Below are 22,662 nucleotides of genomic sequence, written 5' to 3' on the forward strand. Positions count from 1 at the left end.
TATGTCGTACAAATGGGCTTCATTTGGAGATTGCTCACTCACCTTAAAAGGTGCTTCTTGTGTTACTAGTGATTCCTTTACTTGTCTTATTCTCTGGGTGGTGAGACAGAGGAGCCTTTAGATTTGTTTTCTTGTGCTAGGTTGAAGTGCTGTCTGCTGGGGAGCACCATGGCATCATTAAATGAGTGGCAGCTGAGCACTCAGTACTCCTATTGCACATGTTGTAGGTCAGGAGTGGGCTATTATATATATACACACTTTTCCTCTGAGTTACTTTTCTAGCAATTGATCTTCATCTGCTGGGCATGTAAATGCTGCAGTTTGTTAGAGTCCCTGCTAAATACCTTCTTCAAAGTGACAGAGAGACAACCCATGCATCTCTACCAGTACTCTTCAGTGGTGAGATACTCAAGTGCGTTTGGGTAAATGTTGGATCTTCCTTTTCTCTCATGCTTCCCTCCCCCCTCTCTGTTTTGTTTGTTTCAGGTTCTCGGCCTTTTTGGATCTACACAGTGGAAGCTGCATCTTGTGTATGGCGTGGTTAAGCTTGCAGCCTGTCACCTCAGCCTTCCTCCATTTTGGGCTGGTTACTTTTGTGCTGTTTTTGCATGGTTTGCAGGTGGATGCTGGCCTGACGGGAGACTCAACCAGTTCAGTACAAAACAGCTCGTGTTCAGGATCTTTTGACTGCAAGGAAGGTGTTATCCTGCCAATATGGTACCCAGAAAACCCATCCCTTGGGGACAAAATTGCCCGTGTTATCGTATACTTTGTAGCATTGATCTACATGTTCCTTGGAGTCTCCATCATTGCAGATCGTTTCATGGCATCTATAGAGGTCATTACATCGCAAGAGAAAGAAATCACGATTAAGAAACCCAATGGAGAGACCACGACGACCACCATTCGGATTTGGAATGAAACTGTTTCCAACTTGACCCTCATGGCTCTGGGCTCCTCTGCTCCTGAGATCCTTCTGTCTCTGATAGAAGTGTGTGGGCATGGATTCATCGCTGGAGACCTGGGGCCGTCTACAATTGTTGGCAGTGCTGCTTTCAATATGTTTATCATCATTGCCATCTGTGTCTATGTGATCCCTGATGGGGAAACCAGGAAGATAAAACACCTGAGGGTTTTCTTTGTCACAGCTGCGTGGAGCATCTTTGCTTACATCTGGTTGTACATGATCCTTGCTGTCTTCTCTCCAGGTGTGGTTCAGGTCTGGGAAGGCCTGCTCACACTTTTCTTCTTTCCACTTTGCGTCCTTCTGGCTTGGATAGCAGATAGGCGTCTGCTTTTCTATAAGTACATGCACAAAAAGTACCGTACTGACAAGCACAGGGGCATTATCATAGAATCAGAAGGTGATCACCCGAAGGGAATTGAGATGGATGGCAAGATGATGAACTCCCACTTTCTAGATGGAAACTTAGTGACTCTGGAGGGGAAGGAGGTAGATGAATCTCGCAAAGAAATGATCCGGATCCTTAAGGACCTGAAGCAAAAGCACCCAGAAAAGGACTTGGACCAGCTGGTAGAGATGGCTAACTACTATGCCTTGTCTCATCAGCAAAAGAGCAGGGCCTTTTATCGCATTCAAGCTACCAGAATGATGACGGGAGCTGGCAATATTCTGAAGAAGCACGCCGCTGAGCAAGCCAAGAAGAGCACTAGCTTGCATGAGGTGCGGCCAGATGAACCTGAGGAATTCATCTCCAAAATTTATTTTGACCCATGCTCCTACCAGTGTCTTGAGAACTGTGGTGCCGTTCTCCTGACAGTGGTGCGGAAAGGAGGGGACATGTCCAAGACCATCTATGTGGACTATAAAACAGAGGATGGCTCTGCCAATGCCGGTGCTGACTATGAGTTCACAGAGGGGACTGTTGTCTTGAAATCAGGGGAGACCCAGAAGGAGTTCTCAGTGGGAATTATCGACGATGACATCTTTGAGGAAGATGAGCATTTCTTTGTGCGGCTCAGTAACCTCCGTGTGGTGGAGAGTGAGGAACCTCCAGAGCTCAGTAACTCCCCATACCCAAAGGCCATATTGGCTTCTCCTTGTGTGGCCACAGTGACTATACTGGATGATGACCATGCTGGCATCTTCACATTTGAGTGTGATGTTATACATGTCAGTGAGAGCATTGGTGTGATGGAAGTCAAAGTCCTAAGGACATCAGGTGCTCGGGGTACAGTCATAGTGCCATTTAGGACAGTAGAAGGGACAGCAAAAGGAGGTGGAGAAGACTTTGAAGACACTTACGGGGAGTTGGAGTTCAAGAATGATGAAACTGTGTAAGTACCCCAATTCATTTCTGTTCCTGAGTCTAGTTTTGGTGTTTAACCCCACATGTTGCATCCATTGCAGGTGAACGCTGACAAGGGACAGGCTCCTTTCTTCAGCTTTCCATCAGTTTCCCTACTTACCTCTTTCAGGCAAGAACCGACAGCAGGATTTAAGAGCTTAAAGCTCTTGTCCCTTCCCTCTTGGGAATGACAAAGTGAGGCTTAGAAATGCTTGGAGGGGCGGGGGGTGGGGGGGCAGGTAGGAGGAAAGTATATCATTCTTTGAGGTCCTGTACTAAAGCTAAAGGTTAATGGAGAGTTAAGGTAGAGAGAGAGGAAAAAGGGCAAGCTTTTATCTGGCTGGGCAAATATGGGAAAGCCTCTTTTTCAATGCCAAACATAGAGCGCACAGGAGTTTATTGCAATCCCTACATGAAAAGTTTACAACAGTTATTCCCAGGCAAGCAAGAGCTGCTCAGCAGACATGGGGCTTTATTTTCATAGGAGCAACACATCATACCTGTGTCCCTAGGCTGCCTGTGCAACTTGCAGGTCCATGTGGCAGCTAATTCACAGCATAGGCACAGCTGCAAGCTATTCTGCTGGACTTGTGAAATCCTTCCAGCCTTTATGTCCCTATGTTCTACCCATATTCCCCACGACACCTTCTCTATGATCTCCGTATGTTTGTTCTTTTACTACCTGTGGGTTTTCCCCTTGTAAAATACCATGGCAGTTGGCAATAATGGTCTAAAGCACTGCAGCTCACAGCCTGTCCATGTGGCTCCATGACCCAGTGTTTTCATACAGAATAAAGAAGGGAAGCAGAATAGTCTGCACCAGTCCTGTTAATTCAGCTCTTTTATTGCGTACAAAGTAGCTGATACAAAGCTAGGAAGTAATAAAGACCAGAGAGGCGATAATGTCTAATTGCTTTAAGTACCTGCTGTTAACATTAGTGAGGAATGAGAAAAATCCCTTAGCTGAGTAGGGAGAGGGAGAGGGGTGTGAGCCTGGTGCTAAAACTCCCTGGTGTTAAGTGCCTAGGTTCCTCTTGTTAACACCTAATCACTTGAGCCATCAAAGGAAGAATTGCTCAGACTTGCAACTGGCATCAGAGAAAGGAAATCTTTGTATCAAGCCTCCCAATACAGTACCTGAAAGGATGTTAATATATTAAATGCTATGGAGCAGAGATGCCCTAATTCAGTAGCACCTTCTGCCTTAGCCCACTAAACCATTTAATCCAGCTAATATCCACAGTCCTGTTGCTTGATTATAAGTATGCGTTCTTCCTGTTAAAGGAAGAGAAGCTCCTGGTTGGCTGGCTTTAGCCACTATCAGAGATGGAAGAGGATCAGCTGTCCTCATCTGGCCTTTTCAGGGAGATGGGCCATGCAGGTTAGTCTCCTTAATTGGGCCGCAAGCTGATTTCTCTAGAGAAAGTGAAGAAGAATGTCAGATGTGTGGTTACAGCATCCTGTGAGTAGACCACTTAAAATATAACGGGTACTACCTTGCTTCAGCTAGGTCTTAAAGAGACTTTTCTTGCTTGAAGAAGACCCATCAGTGAAGGGCCAGCAGATTTGGGGTGCCAGAGAATAAGCCCATGAGCCATCTTACTCCAAACTGTACTCCCTTTCTTTCATGTTCTGGCTGATGGAAGACTTCTTTTTATTTTGAAAAGTGTGACAGAAGGTCAGAGCATACCCTCATAGCTGTTTCACTTGGGTTAAACCCAATCACATTCAGCAAGACCACGCGCATCCTTGTGGGACGGACTGTAATGAAAACAGAGGCAGTCCAGAAAATAAATATATCTAAGTTGCTTAACACTGTGTTTTGTGACCCAGAGAAGATGCCCTAGAGGACAGATGAGACATTTGCAGTGTACTTAAAACTGTGCCCACACCTAATGCATTAATGTGACTTTTGCTTCTGCATCAGAAGAGTGCTGGTAGCAAAGCCTGCTAGCCACAGTGGCCATGGGGACCGTATGGCTAGTAGAGATTAATTTCTTTTAAAGCTGGAATTCATGTAGCTGGCTCAATGTAGCACTTAATCAAAGTAGTAAGCCTAACAAGGAAGGAGATCATGTCAGCCAGCAGGCTGCCTTTCTTCACTCCTGGTTTTTTAGATCTGCAGGTCTTCTGGGAATGGAGTTTTGGGCTGGAAACATGTGAAGGTAGTTCTCAGTAATCAGCCCTTGGCCTTTAAATTTAGTGAACACAGGTCAGTTGCTGTACTTTGCCAGTGCTTCTCTGAGGTGCGGGTGGAAGCAGCTGTAGAAACCTGGAAGCACTAATGGGCAGGTTTAATCTCTCCTTCCTTTTTTTTTTCCTAAATCCAAATGCAGAAAAATAATTTTGAACAACTATTTAGGCTGCAAACAAATTTGAGGTGATTCAGGTTTGAATTTGGAGTTCAGACCCATGATGCTACTATTCCAACAAACACTATCTAGTTTTAGGCAGCCCAGTTTGGGAAGATGGGTGGATAGGGTGTTTGGAACAGTTTTGCTGACCCAGAGGGCAGCGTATGAGTGACTGGTCATGATATCACTGGGTAAAAGGCTGTATGAAGACACTGGGTCACCAAATAGCCAGGAGGTTGCCTGGCTGAATATCTGAGGCTCTGCCTCTTAAATGATGCCTTGCCACCGTGGGGGATCGCACCACGAGGTACTGACATCCCCTGCGCACTGAGGGGGGGACAGAGGGTCCCCAAAGCCTGGTGCAGAATGGAGGGGAAAGCAGGAAGCTTAAGATGGTCAGTAGACAATGCTAAGGACAGGGGGCCTGAAAGCAGTGACAAGCTACGTGCTCCCCACTTCAGCCTACTACTGATTGGGCCCTCGCCTAGGAAAGGTGAAACTTGGGCTCTGGTTTCCATGCTGGTGTCGGAGCTGCGCGTGGATGGAGTCCTGCCTACTTCATTGCTTTAACCTTGTCATTCTCCTCGTGGAGTCACTTTGAGAAGATTTTTGACTCATGGAGGAAGGAAATGAATTAACAGCATCTTGCAAACACGTAAGACAGCGCTAAGGTTTGCTGTGGCTATGCATGTATGCTAAGGATCTGCAGGACTACAGCCACAAAGAAGCACTGACCGGTGTAAACTGGAGGAGAGTAAAAACTTCCGTTCACGCTCTCAGCTCATTCTCTGACACACAAATTTAAAAATTTCAGCTTGCATTCTGCAGTGGCAGGTGATCTGTAAGTAGTTTGTAGGTCAGCCTCCTTAAGTGTAGCAAAGGCTAGATTAATCTGAGGGGCACTGGATTACGCAGCATCCTTGGGATTAAACTATAGGAGAGGTGCTGCCATCTACTAAATCCCCAGGGACAAGGATAAGCACTTTCCCAGAAAACTAATGGAGAAGGGGTCTTCACTTAAATATAACAAGGTAAAATAAACTCTCAGGGCCGTTTTTAAGAGGCTTTCCCTAAAATATGTGGGACTAAGAAAAGCTGAGTTGATGCAAACATTACAGAATGAGAGGGAAATGGATCCTGCCACCGGGTCTTGCTTATTGCTTCTGTGATTCTTTCTAGACTAACATGGTCAAAGTTTCCTTACTCACATTTGGGTGGGAGCACAAGAGAAAGCAGGCTGAGATGAGGAGGCTTGAAACAATGCTGTTATTACTAAAATATGGTCCCATGCAGAGTGTGTGTGTGTATGGGTGTGTGTGAGTGTTGGACAGCTGTAAATCAAGCCATATAATCTTGAACACTGTCATCTGCTGAGAAGGGAATTGATCAGGTCTCAAATATTTGATTATGCTGACTCTTTTTTTTTTTAATACACTTGTTATTTCTGAAGTCCTGCTCCAGTGAGGGTCACATGCGACCTAAGCAGCTGAAGCAGAATCCTAGCTCTCTTATTGACTAAAAGGAAACTCTCAAAAAATCAAGTCCAAAACTTAGGTTTGGGTGGTGGGGTTTTTTTGTTTGGTTTGATTTTTTTGCAAGATGACCAAACACTTTTCTATTAAATGATTTTTTTATGGAAATAAGTGTTAGGTTCTTGGAGGTATGAAAATGTAGAAGGATTGACCTAGCTGCTTTATCATGTCCAAGCAATAAAGAAATCATTAAGATCCAGCAGCAAAAAGTGAATTGGGTTTTAAAGGATTTTCTTTTTGCATAATAAAGGGAACTCCCAGCAAGTCATTAAATTTAAATTAAATTTTCTCTGTTTAAATTGTTTCCTCTGTTTAAAACTGTTTAAATTCATATGGAAATTTGCCTAGGTCTTGCTTTAGAAAGTTTAGGAAGATACACAAGTTACCAGTAGCTAACTGATATGCCAGCTAGAAAATAAAGTGACAAGTTCTGCTGTGGCCATGTCACTTGCAGCAGCTATATTGAGTTACCGTTTAGGCCAAGAGATCTACTTTGTTACTTGCCTTTGTTGCTTGTTGCTCAATTTTTTTGCAGGACCTGAAGGCTATTAGAAGTGTAGCTATCTACCCTGAGTCTGTAGTTCTCGGAGTACTGCCTGTGGCTCAGGAAGGAGCTGGGTGTTGAGAGATGCTGTGGTGTTAAATTGGTATTCAACGGCCTGCAAGGTCAGTATGGCTGAACTTTAGTAACCTGGAAACCTACAGTCACTTATCTATCTGTGCGTTAGGCAGAGTTCTCAGTAACAAAAGGGCTGTCTTCTCCATTCGTACAGAGACTGCTGGAGACAAACATATTAAGCCCGCCTTTACAGGGAGTTTTTTTTTTTTTTTTTTTCCCCTTTAGGATTTGGGCAGGACATTGTATGCAAGTTGCGCGTTGCCTCTTCTTGTTTGCTCCTCCCCAGAGAAGCCCCCCAGGCTGCTGTGGCTGCTCCACAGAGTCACCGTGAGCCTTGGGCTGTCTCCGAGTGTGTGCTTAGCTCTGTGAGGCTGGGCCTCCAAAGTGCTGCCATGACACTGAGCAGCGGAAAACTACATGCCTTTCTTCCCGTTGGGGGCTTCAGGCATCTTCTGGCAGGGGGGGCTCATGGAGTGTGCGTGTACGTATTCATGTGAAGGCCAGAGCCGTGCCAGAGGTGGTCCTGTCTGGGTCAAGCTCAGGTTGGTGCTGAGCCCCAAGGCTAGTGGTTAACGACTGCCCCAGGCAGCCACCATGTGCTGCTGCTGCTGACACCCTCTCTCGTGTGTGTTGTGCCACCCTGGTTTGGTGGGAAGGTCAGTATTCCTTCCTCTGCCTTTTCCTCTCCTGTCCACCTGTGCTTGGGTGCAGAGTTACCTGGGCCCTAACCCCTTGCTTGTGGTCCTGCCGTGGCGGCTGTTAGCTTCTCCCAGCAGATCTGGTGAAGGTGGTAGTGGAGAAAGGCGAGTGGCAGGTTTCTGGTTGAAGGACATCATACTGAAATTTGGTGTAATTAATTGTTCTTCCTTTTTGCCATTCAGCGCCCGAGGAAACTGTCAACTTGATTTTTTAATCTGATCACCTACACAGTCATGGTTGTGGCATTTTGAGGGGGATGCTATTAATGATACTTAGCTCTTTTGCATGGTGTTTCATCAGTAGATCTCGTCCCTCCATCTCTTTTGCAAAGTATTACATTATTCCCATTTTGCAGATGGGGGGCGGGGAATACAAAGAAAGTGAATTCTCTTCTCTCTGGATTACCCAGCAGATCAGAGGCAAAGACAGGAATAAAACTGATCTCCCTGAACTGCTGGCCTGTGCTCTATCCAGAAGAAGGTCTGTGTACATCAAGCTTGTAATTTCCTGTTACTCAGGACCACAGTGAATTTATGCAGATTTGCTAACCTGCCCCCAGCCATCGCAAATCGGGTTGGTACACGTATAGGCAGTAGCTGCAATATCTCACTATTCCCCCAAGCTCTCGCCAGTAACTGTGGTTTTGGGTGCTCATTTTCCTAAATTAAATGGTCATCACATGACATGGAGGGGTGCTGCATCTGCAGACCTTGGTTTATTTGTATCAGCTGTGATGACTCTGATTAATAACCAAGGTTATAACAAAACTACTTTGGTAATCTAGTCTCAACTCTTGCTCAACAGCTCTCATACACCATGCACTGATCCTAAGGCTCTGGGCTCTGAGGAGAACAGCCCTCAGAAAAATTAAGACTGATTAGTGGGACTCCAGGCAATGAGAATTCGTTGTGTGAGGCTGATGGTCTCCTTCTCTCGGGACATGCTTCCTTCCGTTAGAGCCTACTTGAGATTGAATCCTCCAAACTCTTCTCCAGTTTGTTTCCATTATTGGGTAAGCTTCTGGCTTTCTCTTCCTACACCTTCACATAAATTAGAAGTTCTTGATTCCTGTTTTAATTCTGATTAAGGGAAAACAGTAGCAGCTGTCCTCCGGTTAAAAAAACCTTCCCTCACTGTTGCCAGTGGTGAAAGGCTGTTGTTATTCCTTCTTGCTGTGAAATTCTCATGTCAGTGTTCTTAACAGTACCAGTTTCTAATTTGACTGAAGTGCTTTGCACACACACACATGCACGCTCCGGGTTTCTGCTGTAGTCCCACTGTGAGGTCTAGGTGATGTGACCTGCAGGGGATTAGTGTAAGGCGTCAGGGGACTGCTCCTGGAGTGTATGTAAAATCAGCCTGCAGAAATGTGAGACTGTGGCACCATCCTGGGAAGAAGAGAAGCCCTGAGCTGACCTTTACCTTCCCAGATAGTCCTATTGGCAGGTGTCAGGGGGACATACTTGCCATCTGTCCATGAAGAAGGACAAATGACATCCTGTCTCGGAGACTGTGACTTCTTGTCCATCAAAGGAGGCATTTGTATGAGTTTATATGACAGCATTAAACAGGAGAGGTCTCGGACCCCAGCTCAAAAGAGAGGCATGTGGCAGAGATTGGCTCTTCAGAGCTGGTGCGTGCTCTGATCTAGCAGAGAAACCCTGGGGAGCTCACAGGTTCCCGAAGTAGGAGGCCCTTGGAAGGGATGTTCTGGGAGGTATCGGAGAGGGCAGCGATATTCCTAGTTTAGAGCAAACACAGGGAAATTCACCCTGCTAAATGACACAACCAAGTTTTGGGTGTAAAAACAAACAACAGACCAGAATTGATCCAAGATAAAACAAGTCTATTGTGGCTTGCGTGAGCTTCACCTCCTTTACTCATACAGACCCATGCATTGGTGTGGAGCACCTTTGCAAATGAGTGGCTTAGACATCATGCCCTTTACATACAGGTTTGTAGAGGTCATATTTGTTTCCCACCTATAAGAAGGAGGGGAAGGCACAGTTTGAACGATGCAGCTTCAGGGGATAAGAAGAGATGCTGGTAGCAAGGCTTGGTAGACCATCTATCACTCCAAGTACATACAGGGGTTTTTGTTAACCTACAGTGGGAATGTTACTTACAGCATCATTGAAATGTGTCTGTGACTCCTAACAGATCAGAGCGCCAGCAAAGTTTCCGAGTTAAATATGGGCTTATCCTTTTCTAAATGAGACGAGGAGAACAGCAGAGTCTAAAATCTCCCTAGCCAGAGGTCCTCCAGCACATTTTTGTTGTGGCTAAGTAGAAACAGCTGATCCTGATGGAAGGTGGCAGCTGCTTCAAATAAGAGATGATTTACCTGTTGCTAGCAGTGTGGCTTGTTTCTTATTTACCTCATGTCAGGATAAAAGGTGATAAGAGAATTTGCTATGCTAGCTGATAGAAGCAGCGAGGACCAAGTTCATCCTCTGTTTAGCTTGAGTGAAAACAGCAGATTTAAAGCTGGGAGGAATGTGGACTGGTACATATTTACAGCTGTCTTAGCAGATGGGCTGTTGACAGATGAGGCCCCTCAAGTCTCTGCCTGGGTGCCAGCACAGGCTGCTGCGAGCGTTTCAGCTGAAGCCGGTCCTGGTGTTGAGCGGGCTCCGGCTGCTTTGGGTGGGTTGCGCTGGAAGGGCAGCGGGATGGAAGCCTGGACATCAGGTAGGACCAGTTCTTCCTGTCGGGGTTTGCGGGACCTGTCCTTAGGAGGCCGACGGAGGCATCTGCTGAGCTGCCTCGAAGCCTGAGCAGCCTCACGTGGAGTGTGGTGTGGTCCCAGAGCTGGACTGCGGCACCTGGAGACCCTCCTCTAGGCATGGGGTCCCTGACCCCCTCCGCTGTGTGCTGCTGCGCTCCTCCCAGGTGCTGGCGTCGAGCCCTTCTGGGTATTACAGAGAGGCCAGGACTTGATGCTCTACCCCATGTCAGCAAAAGCCATGGTTCTGATCTCCTGGTCCTTCTGTTAGATGGTGGAATATCTCTTTTGCCATTTTTAGGTGCTGTGGAGGAAAGAGGCTTTTTCTCTCTCCTCCATTCGCCTCTGCAAACAGAGTTTCCAGGAGTGGTCACTCCTGCCCGCGCTGCGGCTGTTGTGCTGAGTGTGTCGTAAATGGTTTATCTGCTGCTGCGCCTCTCTGGTGCTCTGTGTAAAAGTATGTTGTTAAAGTGAAATGGGGTAGGAATTACCTTTTGTGCCTCTGTTTTTCTTTCCGTGAGATAAGCAAGCCAAATGAGTCCTACCCTCATAAAAATCCCCACCTGAGCACTGTGCTTCTCTGCTTTTATCCTTTAGAGGAAAAAAAAGCATGATAAAGCTATGAATATTTAATGTAGAAATTCTGCTCTGCTTATCTTTGCTTTACCTGTGTTCCCTGCTGTGTTGGTCTCTTCTTTACCTCATCTGCCTGAGAGTTTTGGCTTAATACTGTGATCTCCACCTCCCTTAGTAGAGACAATGGGACCATGATGCTGTTTAGGAAGGATGTGCCAGGACCAGCGTATTGACTGTGCAAGACTAAATAAGTACAGTGCTCTGTTTTCCAAAACATCAGAAATGCTTCTTTACTTTGGGGTGGGTTATGGTTAGCTTTGATAGCTTACAGTAGTTTTCTCTTTCTGTAGTGGAGTTGGGGAGAGACGACGTGTGAATTGGCAGTTTTTCCCAGATATGTCCCGTTAGTTGACACTGCTGGAGGTGGGCAGAGCTGTGAATAATGCAAAAGCACAGTGAACAGACTATGTATGAGCAATAGCTGCTTGCCTAGCAGTTGGGCTCCTAGGGTTTCATCAGCTGTATCCTGCAGAGCAATACCTGAAAGCTGTAGCAGGGTGGAGCATATCGGATGCCCGGCTACTGCTGGTGTGCAAGGCTGTAGCGCTGTGGATGTGCGAGGAGCTTCATGTACTTTATCTCAGCAGCAACTGTGGTGCCCGTCCTATCGGAAGGTCTTAATTTACTATAATTAGCAAGTACTTGGCGTAATTGTCTTTCTTGCTCTTTTTGTGGCCCGGCAAGTGGAGCAGTGCTAGACGTGGTCTGTGGGAGTCAGAGCTGACGGCAGCTTCAGTAGGTCATTAGACTTTGTGGTGGGCAGCTGGTGCTGGCTTTCCCTTGAGGTGACTTAAAAAAAAAGGCTCAGGGGCCTGATTATCCCATCCTTTGTATGGTACAGAGCAGCAAAAAAAGGCATAACAGATGTGACATCTCCCCTGCCTTGACAGTCAGTTGTAGACCGCAGCGGCAGAGCAGGAGAGAAGTGCAGGGTGGTTTCCTTGGTGCACAGCCCCCAGAGGAGAGGGTAAAGAGCAAAGGAGCTGTTGCCTTTGGTGCTGGGAGAGCATCAGTAAGCGGACAGGTGGGTTTTTTCTTCTCTGAGCTCTGTGGGGAGCAGGAATTCCCACGTGTGTTCCTGTGCAGTGCTTCTGGCCAGCCAGGAGCCCGAGGAGGTGAGGTGCCATGGTGCAGAGCAGTTCGGGGGTGCTGGTCCCCCACGTGCCGCTTGCAGGCGGGCTGTGCTGGGGCAGCAGGGCAGCTGATTTTGCAAGCCTGGTGCTGCAGCTCCCCTGGGAAGACCTGGTTCATGAGGAAAAACTGAATGAGTCCGGACTAAAATGGAGATCAAAATCCAAGGTTTGAAATATGCCCAAGGGAGCATAGCTTTGGGTGCCCAAGTAATGGAAGCATGGCCAGCCTCAGGGGAGCAAGCTGCCTTGTCCTGGGGGTTGCTCTGGCTGTCTCTGAGGGAGCCGGGCAGCTGTTTGCAGCTCCGGGCTGTTTGATGGGCAGGCTGAGGGGGAAACCTTGCCAGCATGTGCCGTAATGACTGGAGCCCCTGTTTGGGCTGGCCTGGGACTGTTAATATGCTGCCTTTGGGGACCACTTCTCAGGGTCTCTTCTGAGGAGGCTGAGACTCCCTCATACATCTAGCCTGGCATGTGACACCTCGCACAGCGCTGTCTCTCCTGGCCCTGTGCTGGGAAGGGAGCCCAGCAGCCCCCCGGGACGGGGAACAGCGGCTGCCCTCGGCGAGGGAATTCTCCCTTGTGGTGCAGGGCTCTCCTGGGTGATGGGTGAGGGACGTTCATGGGGCTGCGAGCTTGTGGAGGAGAGGCACGAGGGACAGGTATGCAGCAACAGCAAACTTCTGCTGAGGGTACCTCCTTTCCAATTTTGGGGGGAGATGATTTTTTTTTTTAAAGTGAATTGCTGCATAGAATAATGGCCTGCTCTCTGGAGGGTACATCTAATGGAATTAAAGGGTATCTCTATCTTGTTCTGGGCGGTGAGAGCTTCCTCAAACTGCTGCCCAGAATACTTGTGAGACACCCTATAATTCAATTAGAAGTACCCTCCAGGGAGCATATAATTATATCATATCTGTGAAACGTAATGACAGCCCCCTCGTATCACATGGTGAGCAACTCTCTGCTGCTGCCCAGAACCTTTCACCGGTAAGGAACTAATCTGCTTAGCACAGATTGAACTCGGCGGTATACAGCACTTACCCAAATGCTTCTGAAGGGAATCCCTGCCAGCGGAATAAACCTGTTAGCAGCACGTGAGCATCGCTGCCCCCACATCCCTCTTCCCAACCTTTGGACAACTCTGACCGGGGCTGCTTGCTTCCACCCTTGCCATCTTCTCTGAAGCTTCCTGGGAATTTTGAAGGATGGGAAGTTTTCCTTAACCCTTTAAACTTGTCTTTCTGCCCCTTGTTGGGTAGTAAGAACCTGTGATACAGAATGTGCTGAAGGGCTTGAGCTCCATAACAGGCAGTGTCCTACCTTCCTGCTGATACCCTGTAAAACTTTGATACAAGTTGGGATGTTCTGGGGAGAAAAATAATTGTAGTGCCAGTTGAAATGCAGCTGCCTCCGGTGTAAACCGCAGCATCACAGCATCTGAAATGGTTTAAGGCTAGAAGTAAGGAACACCAGACTTGACCACTGTGTAGGGGACACTAATTCCAATTCATTCTCACCAGAGGCATCAGCTTAAATCAATCTGCAGAAACCAGAGAGGGAGGGCAGGGTGGGGCCTTGGAGTGACTTTGAGTACCTAAAGAAATCACGTGGAGGAATTTCCTTCCCCACAGAAGTCTGCTAGGAAACAGTATTAGGTGCCTCGTGATTGAAGGAAACCCCTAGTCTGTACAGGTCTGACGATGCACTGCTGAGACTGTACTGCCCTAACCCTGCTGTAGGTTCAGACGGCTCTCCCAGGAAGTTTGTCCACCCATGTGAATAAACCCATCTACCCATCACAAGATTGTAGTTGCTGTGAGTGCTGTTGTGTTGCTGGCTGTCAGCCCCAAAGTGTCTTTTTGCCCTCAAATCTTGGAGCTCTGAGTGAGCTGGGAACCTCTGGAATATGAGAAGGAAGCAGGGAGGGGACCTTTGAGATCTGACAGAGGCAGTGGATGAGCGAGGTTTGCTCCTGTTAGGAAGTGGGTGAATGTTGTGCTGACCTTGAAGGCAATGGATCTGAATCCCAGTGTGTGTCCTTGACTGGCATTTTGGGGATGAATCGCCAAAGGTGGAGCAGAGGTCTGTTTAGATGGCGTTGTTCTCTCCATGGGGACAATTACACAGGGAATCGCTGGCCAGCGGAGCCCTGGTAGGGGTATGTCCAGGGCTCGAAAGACCTTAGCTATGAATTGCAAAGTAGTCTGGAGAGAGGCAGATAGATAGAGAGCAACGTGGCTGGAATGAGAAAAAGAAATGGATGAGAATTACTTGCCGAGAGCCATGGGGCCTTGGTCTTCTGCCCTAAAGTGGCGCTGGAGCTTGGTTTCTTGCTGCAAGGCCAGTACTTCAGCCAGGACTTCTCAGTCAGTGGGGATGTCTTGGAGGTGGATTGAAATTTATTTCCTAGTTCCTCCTCCACTAACTGGTAGGAAAAGAAACTTCCAGCCTTGCTGAGACAAGCCAAGGGAAGGAGGAGCTATTTTTTTTGCTTCCTGCTCTTTTGCTGCTGCTGTCTCTACTCTGCCCCTGCTCTTTCCCCCACCCCAAAACCCAACCAAACAAAAAACCCAAACCATAGCACCTTGGAGCCTACCTTGTCCCACTACCTATTGCTGGTGAATGCTTCGGGTCGCACTGGGAAGCCATCTAATCTTTTTCGGCGGCGCTGCCTTTTACTGAGTATGGCTTGGAGTGAAGAGAGAAGCCGTGTTCTTCCCCATGCACATCATCTTCCCTCTTGGCATCTAGGTATCTGTAATGATGATCCCCTACTCCAAACATTGCAGCAAAGCGAGAAATTTGGCATGAAAGAAAATGTTGAACAATCATGTAAATCCTGGTGGCTCTCGAGCACCACATCCTTGTCTAGAACAGGAGAGAGACTTAGGCGAACAGTTGTGGCAGGCTTTTCCCTGGCTGTGTTAGGGTTGTGTTTTCACCACAGCTCTGGAGTAACTCTCACTGCTCACCTGCATTTGCACAAGGAAATTGTTGTGGAGCAACACCTTGGTTTTCTGTTCCTAGGGAAACCTCTTTTACCAGCTGGCTTATGCTTCACTTGGCCTTGGAAACAGCTACATGCTTTTTCTGTAACAAGGTGGTGGGACAGTAGCACACCCAAGGTTATCTGACCTCCTGTAGGTAGAGCATGGAGAGTGCTTGAAGAATATTGAGGTAATATTATTTGGTTACCTCAGGCAGTTTCTCATAGCAGTTAAAGGTATTTTGTGTTTATATTTCTCCTTTTGTAGGGAGGGATCCCAAATCGCTCAAGAAATTGGGCAGGAGGATCATTTTATCTGCCAAGAAAAAACAAGTGCTTGTAGGCATGCTGTGTTTGGCAGCCTGTGGTCCTGTGAGATACTGTAGGGCAGGGGGTGGTCAGGGCGAGGGGCTGCCCGTGCTGGGCAGGTTTGGGGCTGGCATGGTCGGCAGCAGCGTGCCCGTCCCACGAGGAGGGTTGTGCCGCTCTTGGGGAGCACGCAGTGAGCGAGGTGTGAGTGCCCGGGTGCTGAACATCCTTCGGTGCTGGAAGGGCGATCAGAGAGAGTTTGTGTGGTGCTCGGTTGAAAACGCAGGCTCCGGAGAGCAGGGTGGTCGGCACGGCTGGGATGCAGGGACTCAAAATGGATGCTTTTCTTCAGCAAGAGCACAGCTGCTGCAGAAATCACAGCCTGCCTTCCCGCACGGCTGCTGAGTAGCACCAGGCGCTGGGGTCAAAGCCTTCCTGGGGTGGCCTGTCCAGGGCTGCCTCTGAGATGCCTCGGTTGCTGTGCCCAGACGGGGTATGTCGATCCTCTTTGGGAACAGAGGTAGGCTGGTGGGCTTTAAGTCGTGCTGCGGCACTGCTGTCCCTGCCACCCCGGGCTCCCGCAGCCCTCTCCAAGGAGCCCGCTTGGGTCTGAATGTCAGCTATTGCTGCGAGGCTCCTGCAGGGATGTGGTGTCTCACCAGAGCCCTGCCATTTAAAGCATCAACCTCTTGCTAACCTCTTAGCAGCTGTGGAAATACTGATCTGTTTTTACCTGTTTGCATCAACTGGGCACGCCATCCCCTCTCTCTGTCACAAGCACACCACGTGTGTTGTGGGCAGGAGGTAGTGCCACTGTCTCCTCCACTCGTGCTGCCTGTCCTGTCCCTAGTAAGGACCTGCTCCCAGACCCTGGTGACCACCTCTGTGAATTGTGGAGACTGAAGACCCATCCATAAAGGTGGCAGGGTCTCACTCACTGCCTGCTCATGTCCAGGTGTGTGATGTGGGTACGTGCCCACCTCAACTTGTGCAATAAGCCCTTACTTGCCCAAGCCTCTCTCCAGAGATCGTTAGGGTCCCTTAGCAACTTTAAATTGCTTTTAGCCTTGACCAGGCTGAGAACCTACAAGGAAGGTTTTTTACAGCGAAGGACAACCAACTTGAGTAGATGTATGTTACACTGTGCTATTTCTAGGTGCAGGAAGGTGACTGGGAACAGTCAGCATGAGTTTACTGTAGCAGATCATGCCTGACTAACCTGACTGCTTTCTGTGACGAGATGCCTGAGTCGGTGGCCATGGAGAGAGCAGTGGGTGTCATTTACCTTGGCTTTCATTTTTTTGACGTGTTCTCCCATGGCATCATTATAGCCAGACTGGGGAGATATGGCCTTGATAGGTGACTACCAGATGGATTAAAAAGCTGTCTGGCCTGTCAGGCTGAAAAAATAGTGGTCAATGCTTTGAGGTTTAATGGGTAGCCAGTTCCTAGTCACAACCTTGAAGATTCAACATAAGGCCTGAACAGTTCAGCATCTTCATCCATGCCAGGGATGATGGGGTGACATACAGCCCTACCCCAGTGAGCCCATAGGGACCGTGGTCCAAGGGGAAGCTTGGTACGCTGGAGTGTGGCTTGCTGGCTAGAGGGGCCTCGGCATGCAGCAGAAATGGGCCAACAGGGGCCTCGGGAAGATGGGCGAGAGAAATGCAGGTCCAGTGGCTGGGATGGGGTCAGCCGCTGCCCTGGTGCAGGCTGGGGGCCAGATGTCTGCGAGCAGCTCTGCAGGGAAGGAGCTGTGCTGTGGGGAAGAACTGCTCAGTTTGTGCAGTTTAAGCCAAATCAGGATTGAAGCGCTGCATTGATTTATCAGTGACATATAATTAACCAGCAATCAGTGAACTATATAAGGAGGATCAATATCAGCAACACAGTGGAGAAACTACAGTGCTGGACACCTACACAATGGTGATGTTCAACTACAAATTTCTAAACGCCGTTCTGTAACTGATCCCCAGAAGTTATGCTCATACGCACAGTTATGTGCCCCCATGGTGTCCCTGTCTCAATGGCTGTTGCTCCCCAGGGTGGGCTGTGTGAGACCCCACGGACCTGGCAGTCCGTGTGGACATGAGTCAGCAGCATAGTATGTCTTAAGTATTAGCCCAATAAGTCACTGCTACTGACTTGGGATTCTGCAGGCAGTGGCAGAGGCTTATTCCCTGTAAAAGCTGGAAGCACCTCTGGCCCTCACTGGGATGTCAAGGGAAGGTCTCTCTGGGCTGCCCACCTTCTCCCCTGCTGGAGGGAATGTCCAGGCAAAGCTAGTAAGCTAGAATTTCCCACCCAAAGTCCGTTTTGTGCCTTTTCCCATCTGAAACAGGCGAGTGCTCTTAGGTGCTGGCTAGCTGAGGTGTTGGTTACTAGACACATAGCAGAGCTCCTGGGGAGAGCACAGCCCTGCGGTAGCAGCTTATATCCCAGTCTGGTGAGTGTCCTTGCTGAACCCCCTGGGCAGGATTAGAGGGTGTCCCTTTGCGTGATGGCTACGTGTGATATGTACTCACCGTGTGCTGTCAATTTTCCACCTGCACAGCTGTACGCAGATGTTGTTGACTGCTGGAAATGGCCAAGGACATGCAGCAACATACTCTCCTGGTGATCTGTTGCTTTGACCTTTGGGTGGTATTTCTACATTTTAAGAGTCTGGCACACACTGAGGTTGTGGGGGCTGAAGCAAGCGCCCCTGGGCTACGCCGTTGTGTGAAACTGAGTGGGGCCCGGTAGTGGTGACCCCAGAGCAGGTTTCTCTTCCAGACACTGGCATCGTAGCAGACTTGGCAGAAAGGGAGAAAAAGCAGGAGAAACATTCCAGAAATAGTAGTCAGAAAAAGTGCTAATGATAAGGAGGGGAGAAGCACCATCTTCTTGAGATCTCAGATTTTATGTATTTCATGTGAAGTAACACAACAGCCAGCCTGCCTGTCTTTCAACCCTGACGTCTCGTTGAATTTCTTCTTTTTTCTGTTAACGTTCAATTTTAAATAGACTAGTCTTCTGAGGGCCTGAGCTCAAGCCTCTTACATGTGATGGAAAGACTCCCGCAGTTAGAGTGGGTGGAGGGACTTGTGTTAACCGTCTCTTTGCTGGTATTTGCTGTTTTGTTGGCAAAGTTATGTCCACGTCATTTGGACTTGATCAGTTGGAAGAGCAGAAGCTGTGCAGCCATGGCAGCTTATTTAAAGCTTCCCTTCTCAGGCAGTCCAGGTGTCTCTAGAAGGCCACATGCCATGAGGACATGTCAGTAAATAGCCATGAAACTGGGCTATTTACACAAGATTTTAACCAAGGTCTACCAGGACTGGAGTGCGAGTAAGCACTGAAATATTTAAGTCCCCTATGGATTGGAAGGACTTTCTTTTCCTAGCTGAGAGGGTGTAGAGATTTCATAGGCCCAGAAGAAGAGTCTGTGAAATATTCTTTGAGAACCTCAATTTTTGGTAGTGTTTCTTTGTGAAAACTGGAATAAAAGGGCAGTTCAGACCCTTTTGGCTGCATGGCACTTTTGTTTCTTGCAGTGACTTGGAAGCACAATAGGAAGCAATGAGAAGATGCAGTAAACAGTAATCCCTACCATTAGGGGCCTCCCCTGCAATTGTTCCTGCTCTCCCTGGGTTTCAGTGGGAGCACGAAGTTGGCTCGTCCATTGATTTCCTTGGCCTGGCTGGAGATTGGGAAGTTTTCCCTCGAGCAGCTGTGGCTACATGCTTCAGTCGTCAGAGGGGTTAAATCTCAGTGATCAGGGTTGGAAATGTGACATAGGAGATTAGATCTAGAATTCCATTTTGCTGGTGCGCCGATAACAGGATCTTATCAGCCTGCCACTCTTACTTGATTACTAACACTTGCTACTGCAGAAACTGAGAGGGAGAGATGGGAAGTGGCTATTGATTGGCAATCAATAGGGACTGAGGTGCTTTCATCAGCCCCGGGGAAGGTGGCACGTTCACCTGCTAATTGCAGCCTGCGAATCTGAGAGGGGATGCTCTGGGTGCTGGGTATTGGCATGGCAGCGTGTTGTGCTGTAGGCCCCATGCTGTAAGAGATCAGTCTTGAAATTAGTGCTTTTGGCACTGGCCCTGTGTAAGCTGTGCCATCCGGCGACGGAGCCACCCACACTCCAGCCTAAGGTTAGCAGCATTGACTGAATTCATCAAACATGCCCTGGGAGGATGGAGGACAACTGGGTATTGTACAGCGGGGCTGACTGTGCTCCCTGTTTGAATACTGATTCTTCATTAAACAGTAGGGGCTTGTGCAGCTGGGAATAGGACCAAGCCTCCATTTTTCTTGAAGGACCAGAGGGAGCGTCATACTCTTTTTTTCTCTCTCTTTCTGTATACTCCTATATGCATCTTTTATCTCCTTGCCTTCTCTAGCCCTCCTTCATTTCTCAATTCACTTGTGTTTTCACCTCCAAGTGCATCTCTGCTTCATATGCTTTAAAAGTCCTTGGAGAAAGGAGCCAGGGTTGGCAAGTAATGCAAATATAAGAAAAGCTGAGGAACATCATACATAATGTTGGTGTCACCTCCAGTAAGTGAGTTTTAAGAGATTAGAAAGGGCAGTATCTCGCATAGCCCCTTGTGTTCAGCGCACTGTGGTGGATACAGACTGGGGTGCAGATGGTCTCTAAGTTCCTGGTGACTGGGAGCCAGAATACAGAGGGGAGACCATTGCATTCCCTTCTGCTCTTTCCCAAATTAGACTTGATGCTGGGCAGGGCCAAGCTACCTCCTGCCATCGCTAGTTATCCATGCAGAGCACGGAGTGCTGCACCCTGACGCAGGACTATTAGTGGCAAATTGGGACATTGCTGGGGCCAGCTAAATGGTGTTTAATGTTCAGTACGTGTAAGCAGGACAGACATTTGATGGCACTTTTGGCATCAGGCAGGGAACATAGCTTTGTTCTGCGCTAGCAGTTGCTGAACGGTGTTCAGCCATGGGAACTGTACGAAATGGAGGCCTTGGACACAGCTAAGTTTCTGCCAGAGATGCTTATGAACACCACGTGTTGCAGCCGTTCCCGTTTCGCTTCTCTTTAGCCTTCCTTTCCACTGCTAGGATGACTTCTGTTCCGCAGTAAGCTGCGTGGAGCTGAGCGCGGCTGTGCCGTGCCCCAGTAACCCACGGCTGTGCCGGCTGCCTGAAGCGGGAGCTGGGGCAGGGCGCTCGCTCGGGGGACCTGCAGGGCTGCACCGCTGTCCCGTGGGGTCCTGAGCATCGCTGCTCGGGGGACCTGCAGGGCTGCACCGCTGTCCCGTGGGGTCCTGAGCACCGCTGCCCGGGGCAAGCATGGCACATCCGACGGGGAATGGTTTGGGGCAGAAACCCTTCCCTGGGATGGAGAGCCACCTTTCTTCTCTTGCATTCTCCATTTAAACCCAAGAGAGGTGAATTTAAAAAATCTCGTTAAGAGAACGTTCCATTTGCATGATTAAGTCCTAGAAGTCAATAATGCCAAGCAGAACATTAATTCTGCCCCCAGTGTGTATAGTTATAAAATGGTATTTAATTACACAATTACAAACTGTTTATCTGATAATCAAATGTACTGTCAGTGTCTTCTACATGCAGAGCTTCATATGTGAAACATCTTGTGGATTTTTGCAGTCTGCTCTACCCTCAGCAGTTTAATTATCTTGATCCTGCCACGTGCAGCTGAATTGACCTATGTCTAATCCTCTCTTAATTTTTGCTGAGCCACTGGTATACATCAGAAGATGCTCCCTTCGCATTAAGAGAGTTACACTGGTGTAAACCAGGCAAAATAAAGTAAGGAGTTTGTCCCTCATATAGGGGTTGTCAGCCCTTCTCAATTTTTGGCACCTTCACAATATTCTAGGGGGATATATGAGCCCCTTTAGAAACATCTGACTTTGTTTTATAGTGTATAGTGATCTTGTTTTTCACAGTAACCTTTTGTGAATCCCTCAGGAGCAGTCCACAGTCTGCCATCAAAATGGCAGGTTGAAAGCCGCTGCTCTAAGCCTTTTAGGCAAAAATTCCCTTCCAAGTCAATGGCTGTGTATTGTGCCATTCACTGTCCATTAGCACTCTGCTTTGGAGGGTGAAACAGTTAACTTTGGAGCTATTTTAGCTGCAAAACTTAGGTGGCCTAAATATGCCTGCAGCGGTTCTCTCATTATATGCTGTTATATTTAATTTCTAGTATGTTGTGTAAGAGCAGTGTACTAAACTCTTTTCTCATGAATGACTCTGAGAAGTTTGGTCTGTAATACATAAAGAGATTCACTGTACTGAGAGGTGTTGCACTTACCGATATAACGAGACGTGGTTATGTTGTTGATGTCTGCACCATGTGTGAAGAGAAAGAATTACATTTGGGTAAGCATCTCTTTCATGCCATGGGACAAAATTAATTCTGCCATCATAGTGTTCTCCTTGATATTGCCCCTTAATTTGGTTGATGTAGTATGTGTGCCAGAAGGCTGCTGAGCTAAGACCGCAGACTCAAGCATCACTTTCCGTAGCAAAATCAAATCATGCTTTTTAGTGAGGATCTTTTTTTTTTTTCAAATGGCTGAGTGCAGACATCTTTCTCTTGATTTACTATTGCAATCAAGAAACAAGCACTTATCTTAGCGCAACAAAATAATAAAATAACATCCAAATGATAGTGATAGGCTGGCATCTAGAAATGTTCTGTGCAGACCAGAGCTGGCAGAGTAGAGCATGACTGCAGTGGTCAATAGCTATTTAAACACCCTGTAGCGGTATCTGTAGCAACTGCGTGTCTGGAGTGGTTGACTCCAGGCTATGGCCATGCTGCTCTCTAGGAAGCTTGTGGTGGCTCTGGCCTCTGCTGTGATGATGGACATGAAGTTGCTGGTAGTTGTTAAACTACCTGGTTCTTAGTGTAGAGATGAAGATAAGCCCAGAAACTGTGGAAAACTTGGAAAAGGAACAAAACTGGAGCACAGTGCCACTGACATCTAGGTTGGTGGCTGTGCACTGAGCATAGAGCATAGACACTCGAGTGTCTCAAAACCAGCCTGGACCAGTTGTGGTTTTATTGACTGAGGGTCTGTCTGCAGACGTTAGTTAAAGTCTGCTAAATCCTTGTGTGGATGAGCTCGTTCCTGGGACCTTACTCTAGCCTAATTGCCTTTACAGGAAGATTAAGCTAAACTGAACTGAGGTCATGTTACTTCAGAGCGTGAGTGTCCACACAGGGCTTTCTCATGCCTTAACTTCCCACTTCTAATTAATTCAGCTTAATTTTCTGGAGTGTCTCCAGGCAGATGAGCCCTTCCCAGTGTTGCTGGATTGCAGTTTTCTTACACAATGTCTGAAGCACGTGTCCTTTCTCCCGC

At 47.9% G+C, this 22,662-nt stretch overlaps 1 protein-coding gene across 8 annotated transcripts in view; it reads left to right on the forward strand.

Moving 5' to 3' along the window:
• Positions 1 to 520: 520 nt before the first annotated feature.
• Positions 521 to 22,662, forward strand: part of SLC8A3 (solute carrier family 8 (sodium/calcium exchanger), member 3) — a 93,205-nt gene continuing 71,063 nt past the window's right edge. For all 8 annotated transcript variants that reach the window (XM_010574146.1, XM_010574150.1, XM_010574152.1 and 5 more), the window contains exon 1: positions 521 to 2,298. In XM_010574146.1, the coding sequence (XP_010572448.1) occupies positions 533 to 2,298 (1,766 nt within the window). In that variant the 5' untranslated portion in view covers positions 521 to 532. The remainder of the gene's footprint in view (positions 2,299 to 22,662) is intronic.

Source organism: Haliaeetus leucocephalus, unplaced genomic scaffold (genome assembly GCF_000737465.1).
Source record: "Haliaeetus leucocephalus isolate CR32 unplaced genomic scaffold, Haliaeetus_leucocephalus-4.0 Scaffold417, whole genome shotgun sequence".
NCBI classification, from domain to species: Eukaryota; Metazoa; Chordata; class Aves; order Accipitriformes; family Accipitridae; genus Haliaeetus; species Haliaeetus leucocephalus.